The sequence below is a fragment of the Chrysoperla carnea genome, chromosome 5 (assembly GCF_905475395.1).
Source record: "Chrysoperla carnea chromosome 5, inChrCarn1.1, whole genome shotgun sequence".
NCBI lineage: Eukaryota > Metazoa > Arthropoda > Insecta > Neuroptera > Chrysopidae > Chrysoperla > Chrysoperla carnea.
In genome coordinates this window covers 43,715,309-43,732,524 of record NC_058341.1, presented here as the reverse complement: position 1 = coordinate 43,732,524, position 17,216 = coordinate 43,715,309, and the positions used below count along the sequence as shown (strand labels likewise).

The 17,216-nt window shown below is 28.7% G+C and overlaps 1 protein-coding gene across 1 annotated transcript; it reads left to right on the top strand.

Annotated features, from left to right (window-relative positions):
* The first annotated feature begins 6,561 nt into the window (after positions 1–6,561).
* On the top strand, positions 6,562–12,870 carry LOC123301792 (signal peptide peptidase-like 3). Its single transcript, XM_044884691.1, has 5 exons — positions 6,562–6,729; positions 8,562–8,868; positions 9,917–10,036; positions 10,125–10,882; positions 12,526–12,870. The coding sequence occupies exons 2-5, from the start codon at positions 8,625–8,627 to the stop codon at positions 12,589–12,591; spliced, it is 1,188 nt and encodes a 395-aa protein (XP_044740626.1). The 5' UTR covers positions 6,562–6,729; positions 8,562–8,624; the 3' UTR covers positions 12,592–12,870.
* The last annotated feature ends 4,346 nt before the right edge of the window (positions 12,871–17,216 follow it).

Here is a 17,216-nt window from a genome sequence, read left to right as displayed (position 1 = left end):
ACATTCATCATAAATTGAAAAAGAAAAAAAAATTTTTTGCTTCTCTGGAATTTTTCTAAATTATACACCGTTAAAAAAGGCCGTAGTACAATCAGAAAACAGGAAAAAATAAAAAGTAATTACTTGAAAAGTATTTTTTATCCTCAAAATTAATCATAATAATAATATATAAAAAAAAAAAAAACTTATTGGAGAAACTTATGGTCCAATATTTAATAAATTTTTTTTAAAAGAAAATCCGGCAGTTCTAGTAAATTATACCAAATGTAGTAATATCAAAAAATTCTTTTAGTTACTTTTCCAATCATATATATTCTTAATTATACAAAAAAAAAAAATATATGAACTAACTAAAAAAAAAAATAAAACATAATTGTAGCCCATTTTTTTTCTTTTGCTAATGTTTAATTTTGAAAACGGGTGGTATCTCAAAAAACCTGCCGCATTTCTTTGGAAAAACAACTGCCAAACAATATTATTGTATTCAATTCGTTTTTTTCGAATTAATTTTTAAAGTATTTTACTAGGTACTGAAAAAAAAAAGTATTAATCTAATTTTAAATCTTTCCAATACAAATTTTTTTATTTTCACACACTTTAAAAAGCAATGTATTTTTTTCGTATTATTTTTTTTTATATATGTTATATTATTTTGATTTATTTTTTAAATTTATTGTCTACTGTTGTACAATTGTTTTACTATATGTGATATAGAAGAAAAAAATGTTTGCTGAAATAATTAGAAAAAACAAAAGAAAACGTCTTCTGTAAAACAAAACAAGAGGGAAGGTGTACAATTTTATATTTAATATATAAATTCCTCCCCTTTGTTCACAGTTTAATTTTTAAATGTTACTTATATTCGATGTAAATGTATTTTATAATTTATTTTCTAAATTAAAAAGCATTTTGTAATTATCAAATTCAAATAATTTTTTGTAGTTTTTATAAAATCAAAATATGGAAAGTATAATTTTTTCAGCTTTAAAAAAGTAATATATTTCAAGCCACCTCTTTAATTAAAAGGCAGCTTGTTTTTAAATAATATTTATAAACGGATGTGTGTGTAATTTATAAAAATTTTTTCAATATCCAGGACCGTATTTGCAAGTACATAACTGTATTAAAAATTACTGATTATATTATATTTACTATTATCTAGAATTCATTTATTATAAGATGAAAATAAATATTATCAATTAATATTAATATTCCGAAAAGTTTTTTTTCGAATATTATTTTCAATTGGTTTCGGTTTTTCAATCTTAAATTAAATGAATGTTCAAGTTAGCTGTATAACTTGGTGTGCGATGTGTGTAAGATTTGGTATGAAAGAGGCAATATTTTGGAATGAATGAAATTTTTAGATGCTCGAGACAGAGAAATAATGAATAACACAGAAAAGCAAAACGTCACAGATATATAAAAAATGCAGATTTGTATTATTTTAATATCCATTCTTCATTTTTCTTCAAAAACATCTCCCCACTACTTATTCATCAGTAATTATCATCGTTGAAAATCTCTCCAAAAGTGTCTGCGATTGTTATTTATCATTTACTTAACGCATTTCGACATTTTTATCCATCTAAAAAATGATTTTCTCAAATGGAAAGTGTTTTTTGTTTTAAAGGAAAATTTGTCGAATTATGTTATTTTTGTCACAATTGTCATTCCATTTTGATGCATTTTCGGTTTTTAAAAAATAAAACGCATTTTATTAGAAACTTTGTGTATATTATTTTCGACATCACAATCGCAAGCACAATAATTCTATCGATTTCGATAGTTTCGTTTCTTGCTTTTTATTTTGTGCTTAGATAAATATTTTTTTTTATTTTTTGTGTATATTCTATCAAATATAAAAATTACAAAAAATAATGATTGTTTTCACACTCTGTTATTAATAAATTTATTGAGTATTTCTGTAACCATATTACAGGCGAAAATGCTCGCTCTCTTTTTATTAATTGAATTAGATTTTTTTAAATGTGGCATGTATGATTGGATCTTAGGCAAATAACGAAATTGCTGTAATTAATATAAAAAAATATCTTAAAAAAACATTTGTCTTATTTTTTCATTCAAAGCATACCTTATTTTTAAAGGACCCTGTACAAAAGTTATACGGCAACACTTTCGATGGAGTAGAATATAAACCCGATAAATAGATACTTTATAAAACGGTTATTAATCGTTCAAAAATAAACGACAAAAATCTCGCAAAATATGAGGCTTGGAAAAAAAAGGATAAATTAATTTTATTCTTGATTTGAATTCGACAGTTTTATAAACAGAAAAAATTAGTGAAGATAGCTGGTTTTTCAGATATAACCACCCACAGATGTGTATCATTCCCTATATTTTATTTTTAATCCCGAAATTGGTGGACGTTAAGACATTCTATCAAAATTCTGTCAATTTACAGGATTGCATTATCGAAAGTGTTTTCCCGTAGGATTTCTGTGGGGTCATTTCCTATCGCAAATCACATTCAAAGAATTGTGGAGATTTAATTAAGTAAGTATACAATTTTTTCAATTTGTAAATATTATTACTAAGCTAAATTAAATTTAACAAAATCGATCATTTTTTATTTTCTTTCATATTGATTTATTCGGTTTTCTTTGAGCTTTATTCGCAATTCTGAGCAATAAATCAATGATTTTAAATAAATTAACCATCTTCAATGGAAACGTCACTTTAAAGTTCCCAAATTCAATATCAATAGGCATTTTCGCTGCCTTCACTGTATGAGGGAAGTAAGAGTTATCTAAGAACTTTTGATTTTCGAAAGATAAATTCGAACCATGGCAACTAATTTGACATTGATTATTAAATTCCATCTATAAAATCATCTGCAGTTATTTCTTGCTTGCGTTCTCATAGTTTAATTAAACTGTCAAGGTTCTTCATTGTTAGTCACGCTACTAAAGAGAGTTGTGTTAAATCAAAGGTGTCTGTAAAGCTAGCAGCATCACAATGGAGGGGAAATTTTTAAACTAAATAAAATTTGTGACTTTGAACAAAACTCATATCCTCAAAGACAAAAAGAAAATCAACATGCCCAGATGTTGCAGGAGGCCTCCACCTCCATCTGGCTGTGGGTTTTATATGATAACTTTTAAGTTCAAGACAAATTATCAAGGAAACATTAACGAACAAATGGCAGATAAATTCCCCGTAGAAAGTATGAACGGTTTGAACATGCCCTATGCGAAAAAAATATTATCTATCATGCCCTGGGCCACGGACAAATACACACCTTGAAGGAGAATATCGGGAAAAAGGCGAAGAGGAAGGTCGGAAAGGGTTGGTCAAAAAAAGCATTCAATGTAGAATACTCGTGAATGATTTTATGCTCTACTTAACAATTCCAGAACTCTAAAAGCTTCTTGTTAAGGTACATCTAAGCATTATAGAATTAGACATTTTCGCATATTCTATTTGTACTCCAGTGTATTCATGAAAAAATGGCAGATTTCGTTGCATAGAAAGTAATTGATCTACAGGGGCGGATCTACTTAAGGGCTTTTTGGACTACATACCAGGGCCATATGAATAAAAAGGATCATTGAAAACAACAGGTAATAATTATGAACAAAAATCTAAAATTAAAAAAAAAAACGATCATGGAGTTGGTAAATATGTTGTTATATATCATAACCATACACATAACCTGTTAATTTATTTTGTAATCATGTTTACGGCATTATTGCAAAGTAAATTGAGATGTAGTTGCTGTGGTATATACAAACACTATAAGTAATTTAAATGTATGAAAATCCCGTTTCACGATGTTCGTTTACGTTAATCTCGGAAACGGGCAAAACCATATTCAACCGTTTTCAATGAAATTTTGTAGATGTGTTTACTTTTTGGCCCAACTTATAAGATAGGATAGTTTTATCTCCATTAGGGATTTTATCTCCATTTTTTTAAATTGCGAATTTAAGGTTTTTTATAGAGAAAAGGTTGAATTCATCTCTAAGTTCTATTAATTTTCAATTGATGCGGCGGTGAAAGTTATACAATTTTCCTCAATCTTATTTTTATTTTGTGTAAGTATTCAATGGATGGCGCTGTGTTTCAATTTCAAAACTGAATCGCAACAAAAGCGTAGACGAGTCAGCTAGTAGTATATAAATAAAATATTTTATTGTCTTATACCGTTTACCTACATAACTATAGAAAAAAGTTTTTCGACAAAATGGCAATTAATTGAGTAATTAGGCAGGCCCTTAAATAGTACTAGCCCAGAGCCCCACAAATTCACGATACGCCCCTGCGAATGCCAATGTAAATTGAGTGCTTACTAATCTATACATATATATCTATACTCTCTTATTTGGTCTTATTTCGTTTGAAGGATCTATACAATTGTGGTAAATTCATTTACATTTCATTTTTTCTTTTTGATATGTATTACAGTGTATTCGTTTTACACTCAGTGTACTAACACCAGGACAAAAAGAAAAAAATATTTTTTTCACAACAATTAAATAATACTTAATCGCTCGAAAGGCTGAACGTAAACTGTTTGAAGCATGTACAAAATTTACTTAAATCGTAAAACGAAATCGTCATAATTATTCAATAAAAAAAAGAGAAATTTCATAGTATAAAATTGGGGAGAAAATTAGTCATGCAAAAAAAAAATTCGTTCAGATTTATAAAAAGGTACCTCAAAAATAAAAATATATAAACAAAAAAAAAAAAACAATTTAGGACACAATTTTTACTGTTATTACTATTAGAGTGATTTTAGAAAACAATTGATTTGAATAATTAAAAACAAAAAGTAATTTAACTTAAATGTACACTAATTATGGTGTCAGCAGGAGAAAATATCTTATTTCTTCCACTCTTGTTGTTAAAGAGTACCTAGTGTACGTTATTATTTATTATTTTTGCTTACAAATTTCATGAAAATACAGTATTTGTATCTCATATTTACAAATAGAAATTTAACAATGGTACGTACGCTCTCACTCAGTATATCACATAATATGTATGGTACATTTCAAATAGATTGGAAATATGTTTTTAGTTAAATCGTTAGTGGCTGCACGCTAACGTGTAAATAATTGCACGTTAAATTTGCGAGAAATGTATAAACAAAAATAAAAGTACATATATAATATGATTGCTTATATTAACCTAGAATACTGTTGGGGTTATTCAAGAAAGATTGTGCAAGGACCCTCATTTAATCGTCAATTTAGTTGGGTTTTTAAATGTATTTGATTCTTATTATCCTAAATAATATGTAGCAAATTTAGTTGATATTGCTATTTTACGACAATTTTCTGAAGAAATTGCTCTGGGATACCACCCATCCAACACGATTTTAATCGATATTTCAAAAATTGCAATTTCAATCGTCAAAAGGACCTGATTTTTGTATGTTTCGCGGTTCAAAACTACTAAACTTATCCATATATACAAATTTTTTTCGATTTCTGGGGAAGATCGAGAAAATAGCAAACATTTTTTTTTTTTTTAATTTATTAAAACTTTGTTTATAGAATAATTTTGACGCATAAAATACAAAAATCGGGTTTATTTAACAAATGACTTAGTAATTTTTGAAACATAGCCTAAAATCCTGTTCAAAAAAATTTTATTTCGGAGCAATTCTAGATATATCTCGAAAATTCACTTCTAGAATCGAAATGAAACTGAATCTTTAATTTTTTTGTCCTTAATTCTAATAATCCATAGACACGAAAATCTTACTGATTTTCCAATTAAATGACAAATTTCTGAAATTTTAACTAAAGTGATTACTCCGGAATATCAACTCTCCTATACGATTTTAGTCGATACCTCAAAAGTTATTCGATTCATTGTCAAATGAGCCCCAACTTTTGTATATTTTTTTTGTCAAATTAATTGTAAATCTAGCACCCTCATACATTATCTATCCCTTTTTTACTACAGAGAAATTTTTTAACTGTGGTGCTATTTTAACGTGTAAATAATTGTTAGCGTGCAAATAAAGAAACCAATTCATTTGAGTACCAATTTCGTGTTCAACAATAAAAAAACATAATTATTCTATTGTTTTAAATCTCTAAGGCAAAAATTTAAAAAATATTGTAACATTTGATGAAAATTGAAGATATTTAGTATTTTATATGAAAAAATGATTAAATAACATTTTTATAAAATTGAAGTGAACTGTTTTGGAACCAGTGATATACAATAGATTGAATTTCTTATACACAATATGGCTGGAATATGCAACAGTCGAGTTCATTTATGAGACATATAAAGTGAAATAATGTGATAAAAAATATCTTAAAAAAAATTCAGCCACAGATAAATTAATGGCATCGTATGCCGTATAATCATTTCTGTGGCTCATTTAAATAAAAATCGAACAAAATTAATAGAATTTCTTTTATAATTTCGTACATTGTGGCTCACAAAATTGTCAATTTATTTTGACAGCCAGCTTGAGCCAACTTTGTTTATTTTTTGATAAGATTTCATTCTAATCAGCAGATATTAATGTAAATATTTAAATGAAAATGTAGTCTACTTTCAACTGATTTTGTAAATAATAATACGAATTAATTAATTTGTTGTGTTCAAGTATGGTTTCTTTTTGTGATTATAATATGTTAAAATGGTGATATATTTATAAGATACTCTTTTGGTGAAAATTTGCATTCAATTTTTCATTATAGAAAAACAAATACATAGCAAAATGATTTGTTTAAGGTTTGTTTTCATTAATATTACAGCATTTTTTTGTATTATTATTTATTTGGTTATTTAATTTCGAAAAGATTAAGTTGACCCATTTTTTTTCTTAAAATTATTAATTTTGTTTCCTAATTTTATTAGTTGTATTTGAAGGGTTCAACGAAATTATACCTGGAAAATATCTTAAAATTTTAATAAAATTAGAAGATTCTTAAATTATTTGTTTATAAATTATTCCAAGAATTTAGTTGATGGTTTGTGTTTCTAAATTTGTAAGTGAAAACTGAAAGTTTCTATCTGATGTTATACCAAAAAATCGGTTATTTTTATTTTGATATGATTTCGGTTTTTCTTTAATATAACGATAAGTATAATCAATTTCAAATTGAAGGTCTATCTCTGTAAAGATGTTGTTTTCTCTTACCTTGATCTACAAAGTCTAAAAATTTTACAAATGGAGAAAAGGAACACCTAGAATTCGAAACTAGTTAGATATAAATCTTATAAATGCATAATTTTATCTACAATTTTAGAAATTTGGCTTTGGTCAAATTTCTGAATTTTAGAAAATATTTAGATACCATTAGTAGAAAATTTATCCAAGCTATCTGTTTGCTTAATGAACAATAAAATAGCTCCAATCGTTCGAACAGCCTTTCGAATGTTTCAAGTCTTTAAAAATAGGTTCCTCCACCCAATAATATGCACCCATTTTCAAAAATGCCGTTTTGGATACATGTCTTTTGCCTCTATAGATATACTTTATACCCTTTAAGGGTTTATTTTCGAATCAAGAGATGGCTACAAGAAGCCCATCTTGATTATTGGGACTTTGGGTAGAGCATGCTAAAGGCCAAACTGTGTATAATCACAACTGTGTATAATCAACTACTAGAGTATAGTTGAGAAAGCCAATTAAACAATGTCGACAGAACTATCAGCTTCATAACATGGGGATCTCTGACTATCTCAATTGTAGGGCTTGTATGGAGGACGACGAAACCTCCATACATTTTATTTGCACCTGCAGAAATTTGCAGGGCGTCAGATTCAGAATGTTCGGGTTCGAAACCCTGGATCCATCAATCCTGAGAGAGATCCCGGCGTAGAAGTTGTGGTCTTTAATCCTATAGTTTTATCTGATTTTAATAGCATCTCTTACCGGAAGACGTTTCGTCTTCTGGTAGCAGGTTGTTCTCAAGGAGGACACAGAAGACCTCTTAGTCTAGGTGCTAGAGACCCACTTGGGGTACCCCTCTTATGTTTTATTATTATTATTATTAAGGGTTTTATTTACTGTTAAAACAATATAAATAAATGATGCTGCCATTTATCTCCGTGTACTTTTCGTAGCGATTAATTCAGATTCTGAAAAGATATTGTTTAGAGTGTCTAGAGTGAAGGATTTATCGGCAACCAGCAAAATCCAAACAGCGCTATTAGTTCAAACTGATTCGAATCGACTTTGTTTAAAGAGAAAAGTTTGAATTAGAAAAGAAAGACAACTGTCCACTCCGCAAATTGGTTTACACTCGAACGATAATTTAATTTTTGGATTAAGGCGCGTTTCATAGTGTTTCACTTTCCAGGTATAGATTTGCTAAGATGTATTTAATTGTCTCAACTATTTCTTCTAAAATAATTGTCTAAGATACAGAAGGACTAGAGTATTAAAACGTGTGTTCCTTTTCTTGTCAGTTTAGCTGTTGTGTCATTTTCATAAGTTACTACAAGTTCTGCTTTTTCCCTTCTCCAAGAACATACGGAAATTCAATTTATTCGTTCTTTTTTAAACATTACAAATTGTACAGTACATGAATATAATTTAAATAAATTTTACGTTTCAGGTGCTAGCAATTATTGTGTCGACAACTGTTATAGTGTGTCGATAACAAAAAGGCAGACATACTATGTCTGCTCCAGGAGGCCCGGCAATTGGCGCCGGTCAAGCTGGTGTTGAATATCAATGGGCATATTCAATCATGGATTCATCGCGTGTATCAACGTTTTTAATATCTATGTTATTAATTGTTTACGGATCATTTAGAAGTTTAAATATGGAGCAAGAAGCGCGTGAGCGTTTAGAAAAAGAACGTGAAAAGAATACATTGACTGGTTTAACAACAGGATCTACAGGATCACCAAATGAACAAAGTAAGATCGTTAATTAATCCGTCTTGAGAAGTAGAATCCCTCGCAAGCTGCATACATTAAAATAATCAGAGCCAACTTTACACGGGAGTGCAAGGGGTGCGTGGCATCCGAGCGCAGGTCTTGGGAGCTATATAATGAACAAAAATGTTAAATATCTCTTGGAACAAACTTTTATCAATAATCAACACTTACATTATAACTGGAAGACAATAGCGGTGATATGGGGGGTGACACTTGAAGTCAGGCGAGTTACACGAGGTTTGGGTGACGAACTCACTCAAAGTCAGTTGCACGATGCGTAATAATTCACGAACACAGAGTTTCGGTGCGGCCGAAGGTTCGGTAGATTTTGTGCCGAAACTTACTGAAACAGAATTTTTCAGCCCGTCTCTAGTTAAGGCAACTCGATCTATAAAGAATGTGTAACATATTTTGTCCAATTTCATGGAAATTCGATCCGTTGATATCCATCGCGTTACTTTCCAAAAAAATTGATCATATGTTTTTGGAAATATTTCTAAAAAATTCGAGTTTTCGAAAGCTTTTCAAACTATTTCTAGATAGACACAAGTAAAATAAAGTGCAGGGTCATAAGCAATCAATAACCAAATGCGAATTAAGAATTCATAAACCATGGAAGAACAAGTGAACCAATATGTATACGGTATACCGTTGAACTTGTATAGTTGAAAATGGTAGATGTGCACATAAGATCAAGTGGCGTTTAATTAACGGTGATGCATTAATTTTTTGTATGGGACTGAGGTGGAAAAGAATAGAGTACAATGGTTTTTTTTCTTCTTTTTCTGTGTATTTTCCTTTCAAGACAGGAGTGCAAATGCACCCCATTGCATCTCCCTCTCGGCGCTCATGATTCGAGTTGTTGGTTTATTGCGTTTAATTTCATACCAATTCCATTCAATAAAACAAAGAGAGATCAAAATTTATTAACAGTACTTTAACATATAAAATTTGTAATCGAAAGTAAAAATTATTTAGTCACCATGATTCCTAGATAAGTTGATTAAAATAATGTTTCGTTTTACAGATGTGCAAACATTGGATACATTACAAGCGTTATGTCTACCGCTTGGAGCTTCCATTTCACTTTTGGTTATGTTCTTTTTTTTCGATTCTATGCAGATGTTATTTGCAATGTGCACTGCTAGTAAGTAACAAATTTTCGATTACCTACCATTTTTAATATTCAATTTTTTATTAACCACAAATTATTATTTTTTAATTTTTTTTTTCAGTTATCGCAACAGTAGCGTTGGCATTTCTACTTTTACCAATGTGTCAGTATATTATACGACCATGTTCAGATGGTAATAAGATATCGTTCGGAATGTGTGGACGTTTTACTGCCGCTGAATTATTTTCATTTTCATTATCCGTATTTATTGTGTGTATTTGGGTGCTAACTGGACATTGGTTGTTAATGGACGCCATGGGTATGGGCTTGTGTGTGGCTTTTATTGCATTTGTGCGGTTGCCAAGTTTAAAAGTGTCTACATTATTGCTAACAGGATTATTAATTTACGATGTATTTTGGGTGTTTTTCTCCTCATATATATTTAGTACTAATGTTATGGTGAAAGTGGCAACACGACCTGCCGAAAATCCAGTGGGTTTAGTTGCTCGTAAATTACATTTAGGCGGTGTTGTTAAAGAAGCACCAAAACTTAGTTTACCTGGTAAACTTGTTTTTCCAAGTATACACAATTCGGGACATTTTTCAATGTTGGGCTTGGGTGATATTGTAATGCCTGGACTATTGTTATGTTTTGTGTTACGTTACGATGCATTTAAACGGGCTCAACTCGTTGGCGAAGGTGCACCACCTACACGAAAATTTTCAAGATTATCCTACTTCCATTGTTCGTTACTTGGATACTTTTTGGGCTTACTTACTGCGACAGTTAGTTCAGAAGTTTTTCAAGCAGCTCAACCAGCTCTCTTATATTTAGTCCCTTTCACGTTGTTGCCGCTTCTAACAATGGCTTATATGAAGGTAAGACATCTTAATTATATATTAATTATATACAGGCTTTTCGAGTAAAATGTTACCATTTATGTGGTAGTACATAATTTTTAGTTTTAAATCGTTATAAATTATGATCACTTGCAGAGTTGGATTAAAATTATGATCACTTGCAGAGTTGGATTAAAAAATTTTGCGCCCGTAGACAGTTTTAAAAATTAGAGCGCTCGTAATAAATATATTAATAACAACCATTATTTAGTTTCAAGTTCTTTATTTTTAAGTACTTGTAAAAACGCGTTGATTGATCGGGGTATGTTCTCTTTCGAATTATCGTTGTTAAATAAGATCCTAGATTGATACATTCAACAAAAAAGCACTTTCCTACATCACCAGAATATATCTTGACTCCCATACTTGCTTTATTTTGAACTTCTTCAATGTTCAAATTGATCAAATTGCTTAGAAACGAAGATTTACTGTAAAAATTGCTATACAACTCTCGTCTCTTTTGAACCACAAGTCTGTCTATAATTATTACTAGATATACTCTCACTCTGAATCTCTCCCGACCAGATAATGAAGAATTAATATCTTCAGCAGATTCATCCGCTGTGAGATTTCTCTTCCGTATTCTCTTTGTATCTTTTTCATATTTTTTTACTATTTAGAGCTCCATGGCTTACTGTACATTTTTGTTAAAATTTTCCCTGTCTAGAAATTATATGAATTAGACTCTCATATAATTTCTCTAATTTTTGCATATTTATTTACACAATTAATTTTATGTTTGTTTAAAAACTTCCACGTGCGTGTCCCTTCACAACCTCGCGCCTGTAGGCACGTGCCTATTTTGCTATGGATAATCCGCCTCTGACCACTCGACTGACTTAGGAAGGTAAAAGAAGAGAGCTGCTTTGTCCTTCAAATCAGGTAAATTCCTCCTCTCTTTCAAAGTTAGTCGGTTGGCCATATTTGGCCTGCAATGATAGAAAATTTTAAATTATGTAATATTCCATATAAGTAGTAATATTTTACTGAACAACCCGTGTATTTCATTTACTTCAAATATCGTGTAATTTAAATTTTTTTCCGGAGATAATAGAATTCCAAATCTTACTCCTGTTCGAGATGAAAAAATGACTAAATTATGAAGGATAATACATATACGTTTGTTTGAAGCTTTTTTTGAAATTTCAAAATAACAGTTTTAGGGATAGAAACAGTTTATTTTAGTTTTACAATGAAACTTTCAATCGGAGGCAAAAGTAGCTCTAAATAAAGTTAAAATATTGAAAATTGGAAAAAAGTTTCTAACAAAATTAGGTGACATTCTGTTTCTACCATTAAAGTTTTGGCAATCTAACTGTCCTCCGGAATTAAGTCCTTCGTATTTTTAGTCGATATCTTAGATACTACTCGTCCAATCGTCAGAAGGATCTGATTTTATTATTTTTTTGTGCCAAAATTACTATAGAAAATTATTAAGGGGTACATCATTTTGAAAAAAAAAAAATGAAAGTCACGAAAAACTTTTTCTTACGAAATTTTATAAAACTTAATATTTAGGGTAATTTTAACACAAAAAATACAAAAATATTGATCCGATAGATTGAACAGTATTATAACGCTATGCCACATATTCCTAATATACTTCTATAAATTATTTTCAGGGTGATTTAAGACGCATGTGGAGTGAACCATTTATTGGAAATCAATCAAAGTATTTGGAAGTGTGATGATGTTTGTGTGAATGTATAGGAATTATAACTACAAAATGAAAAAAAAAAACATAAAAAAAACTCCCGTGCATTCTACAACAACAAAACTACAATATTGTTTTTTGGTTTTTGTTTTCGTCCATTTTAAATAACAATTTTTATTTTATTTTTTTTACTATATTTAGTGTGCAGTGATTTTACTAACAGTGAAACTCTAGAGAGTACGTAACTACTAAAAACCGAGGCTAGGCTTCCGGTCAAAAAAAAAAAAATTAAATAAATAAAATATTATCTACTGAAATTATTTTTAGTTTTGTTAAGTTGTTAACTTTATATGAATACGTTTTCATTATTTAAGATGATTAATCTAAAAATTTATTTAATTAGTTCTCACGAAAAACTTTGGTTGCAAGTCCTGTTTGGTTTAGGCTCAAGAGTTAAAGATTTGTGCAAATTCATTTGTATTAATAGTTAGTCAAAAATAAATCTTGGGCGATTCCATTAGTTCTAGATAAAATTTATACGCATTTAGATGCATATTTTCTAAACAAAAAGCAATTTTCATGGATTTATACTTTGAATCTTTTTTCTTCATTTTATCGAGTGTTCTTTAATTTTGCATCATATTAATTTTTTTTCTTAACTAAATAGCACAGAATAAAATAAAGCCCTTCCAAGAATAATCACATTAAAATTGCTTTTTATTTAGGACAGCATACTTAAATTTTTTCCCAGCGCAAATAAAATCGCCCTTTTATAGAAATTTTTCTTTGTTATTAGAAAATAGAATAAAAATAGACTATTTTGAAAAATTTGACACTAAGGGACTATAGTCCGAGCTTTTTGAACTAAAAATCACTCATAGTATTTCGGTTTAAATGTAGAAGAGGCGGTGAAGCTGCCCAAATCTAGAAAATAAGAAATTTCATGAGAATCTTCGAAGCTCTTCAGGCTCACAATTGAAGTAAAGTAAATTTTTAACGAAAAGCTCGAAAATAAGTGGGGTTAAATCATGGAATTTGATAAAGGAATAAAGATCTTTCTTTGACAAGAAAAAAAAGGCTAGAGGAATAATATATAAGATTCAATTAAAAAATTGTTGGATATGATCTCCTAAATAACGAAAATATTCATACGGAAATAAAAAGTTAACAATATTCACATTTTACACAAAAAATTATGAAAATTCACAATTTTTATTTTTCTTTTTTACAAAACTAATTTTGTTATATAATTATTTATAGTTTTTATATTTTATCACAGTAGATGAGAGACATTATATTGTAAAAACAAATGACTAATTTGGAAGTCTTTGCTCATATTGTTTTGCAAAAAAAAAAAAATTAGGATTGAATATTCAATGTTAATCCTAATTGTATAATGAAAACATTCATTCAACATTCCTTTACTGTTTCAAAATAATTCAATATGTATATTTTTAGAGTTCCTAAAATGTATCAAATTTCATTTTTAATTTTTGCATTAACCTATTAATAAATAAATGAATCGATACAAAATTTTGAATAGCTTGAAAGAGTTTGATATATAAATTGTTATTCCAAAACACTTATTTTAGAAGGAAACTGAAATTGGCGTTAATTGGGAAGGAAAACTTTTCTCAGTGATGTGTCTTATGATTCATCCGTAAAAATTCTAACAGAACGATAGAAAGGCTTATCTGAACAATAAACAAAAAATAACATTTAGATGCACAATAGATGACTACGTCATCGTGTTGGCGGTAAAGACGTTCCAAAACCAATTGCAAATTCGGAAATTCAACTTTAATCAAATCAAATCAACTTTAATTATTTAATTTATATAATATTTTGTGATTTTAATTCAAAATTTAATAATTTTAAGGGGGAATTGAATCATGCTCATTTGGATACTTCTTGACCTCCGTTAAAAAGGAGCGAAATATTATTATACAAAATATTTCGATGAAATCGAACAAATACTAAGTTCGAATATTAGTAAATAAAACAATGGTCTTGATTACCCAATACTATGCCCTTTTTAAGCAGACGCTGTCTCTGTAAATTTTGGCACCCGTTATGAATTTTTACTGTACAAAAAATATAGATTATCAATGAAGGGGATAATTTACAGAGCGTTCGCTTTAAAAATCCGCGTTGTATGAGCGGGGTATTTTCATCACGGCCAATATTTTCTACCTCAATCTAAAAAGTTAACTCAAATATATTTTTTGTTTTCAAATTCATATTTGCTTTTAACAGTTTAGAATTGTTGATTGAAATACAGAAATAATTATATTATGTTTCGACCAAATAAATATACACAGAATTTACAATAGAAGTGCCAAAACACATAATCAAAACTTCTAAATTACATCACAATTTGTTAATTGAAAATTTTTGAAGAACAAATATTTTTTTATATAACAATTTTTAATTTATAACAAAAACACAAAAAAAATAAGTATAATATACACACACAAGAACAAAAATGATTTGTAAATAATAAAAATTAAAAAAAATGTATTGATAAATAACGTTAGTATTGACTTCCATAATTAAATATAACAAAAAAATAAAAACAAATCATCCCACCATCATTTTATAATTTTATATTATAATTTACATTATTCAAACGGAGATGAATTTCTTATAACGGGTGGTTTATTTAAGAAAATGTAATTTTTATCATTTTAAAAATGATAAATTATATGGTTTTAAGGAAATAATGAATTACTGATCTCAGGGCCGGCGGTTGAAGTTGAGTTCAAACGGGTAATGTCAAAGAAATTTAATTATTAAATTTAGCGATACATGTCCAATCAAAAATAGAAATTGAAAAGAGACATAAGTTTGTGTTTAGCTTAAACGGATACATACGATATGATAAAATCAAAATGACATACAGAAAAGGACGAAATGAACTCTCAACTTATATGAACTGCCGGCCCGGATTGAGCTTCAATTCGTTTTGATAGTGCTAGTGGAAATGGTATTACGACAAATTAATGAATTGCTCTGAAAAATTTAACTTCCAATATTTGACGGTAGTATTAATTCTAACGTTCTAGTGTTTCAAATAAAATTACATTACAGTAAGTAAATAACTAAGGGATGGTAGAAATAGGCGTTATGTTTCTATCGATTTTTATTGATGTTTTTGTCCGGTGTAATGATATACAGAGTGTCTGCTTAAGTTGGCTATATATGGAAAATTTTATTATAAGGTTTATGAAAAAAGTTATTATTTATAATCTCTGCTTTCGAAAATATTAATATTCAGCTATTCACTTTTGACATCGAATGTGCAGAGTGTCCATAAATTGAAAAAATTCGATGGGAATGTTAATATGTAGACCATTTAGAACATATAATAATCGAAGCGGTTCAAGAAATCACGCCCGAGATATGTAGGAGTGTATTAAAAGAATTTTGTAAAAGAACAATAACTTGAAAAGAGGCAAAGAAGAATTGAAGATAACTGTTTAGGAATAAACTGTTAACAATGGGAATGTTTTGGCCACTTCAATTTTAAAAAAATCTTTGCAAATTCTACTTATGAAACACTTTATCTGATATCGAAATTAACCAGTCATCGTACTTAAAATGTTTATTTGCTAATTTGAAACATTTATAACTAAATTATTAATTTAGAACATTTATTTTTCATACATTACGTTACAATTATTATTGTTGGCATAATTAACAACAGCTATCTTCAGTTCGTTTTGCCTCAACGTATCCACCTTCGCGTTCCATACATATAATTCCGTTTCCCTTTTTATTTGTTCTAAATAGTTTACATTTCTAAACGACCATTAACATTCCCATCGAACTTTTTCAATTTGTGACACCTCATTCGATGTCAAAAGTGAATAGCTAAATATTAATATTTTCGAAAGGAGAGATTTTTATAAAGAATAACTAATCTTATAATAAAAAAGTTTTCCTTATGTAGCCAACATAAGTAGCCATCCTGTATAGTTGGTTTAGAAAACAAACTTGCAAAATTCATTTTTTTTTCACGATTCGAAAGAGTATCTCGCTAATCGACAGAAAAACGAGCTAGAGAAATAATATATAAGATACTTTTATAATTTTCAGATTGAATTGATCGAAGATATTGGAAAATTTTTTTAATGAATTAATAAAATACATAACTGTATTAATATAAAATACAAATCTCCATTCCTGCAAAGAACTAGGAATTTAGGTCGTATTAGGTTCCAATCAAATTTTATGAAGAGCACTTTTGAGCGTATTCTCAAACTGTTTACATATTCAATTGTTTAAAAAGCAAAGATAAAGCCATTACACAAGCATTTAAAAAAATGAACTAATTAAAGCTCGTACATTTCTCCCTGAAACTTTAATTTCTAAATATTGGAAAAAGATATTAAATGATGTATAATGAAATGAAACACCACGAAAAAATAAGTAATTGATTCCGAATCATTCTCACATCATCACATAACTCAGAAATATAATTTATTCATAAATAGTGTCACCGTGTAGATATTATTTATTTTTATCAAGCGAATTTATTTCGCAATTAAACATTTTTATGTACGTAGACGCTATAAAATGATCGATCACAAATTTTTAAGGCTTTTTCAATTCCAAAATGTAAATTATAATAATCTTTTTTAGCTTAATTCAAAACCA

Coding starts and splice junctions, on each gene's coding strand:
- LOC123301792 (XM_044884691.1), top strand. CDS start 8,625: ATGTCTGCTCCAGGAGGCCCGGCAATTGGCGCCGGTCAAGCTGGTGTT. Junction 8,869..9,916: donor AGGATCACCAAATGAACAAA/GTAAGATCGTTA, acceptor TTCGTTTTACAG/ATGTGCAAACATTGGATACA. Junction 10,037..10,124: donor ATTTGCAATGTGCACTGCTA/GTAAGTAACAAA, acceptor TTTTTTTTTCAG/TTATCGCAACAGTAGCGTTG.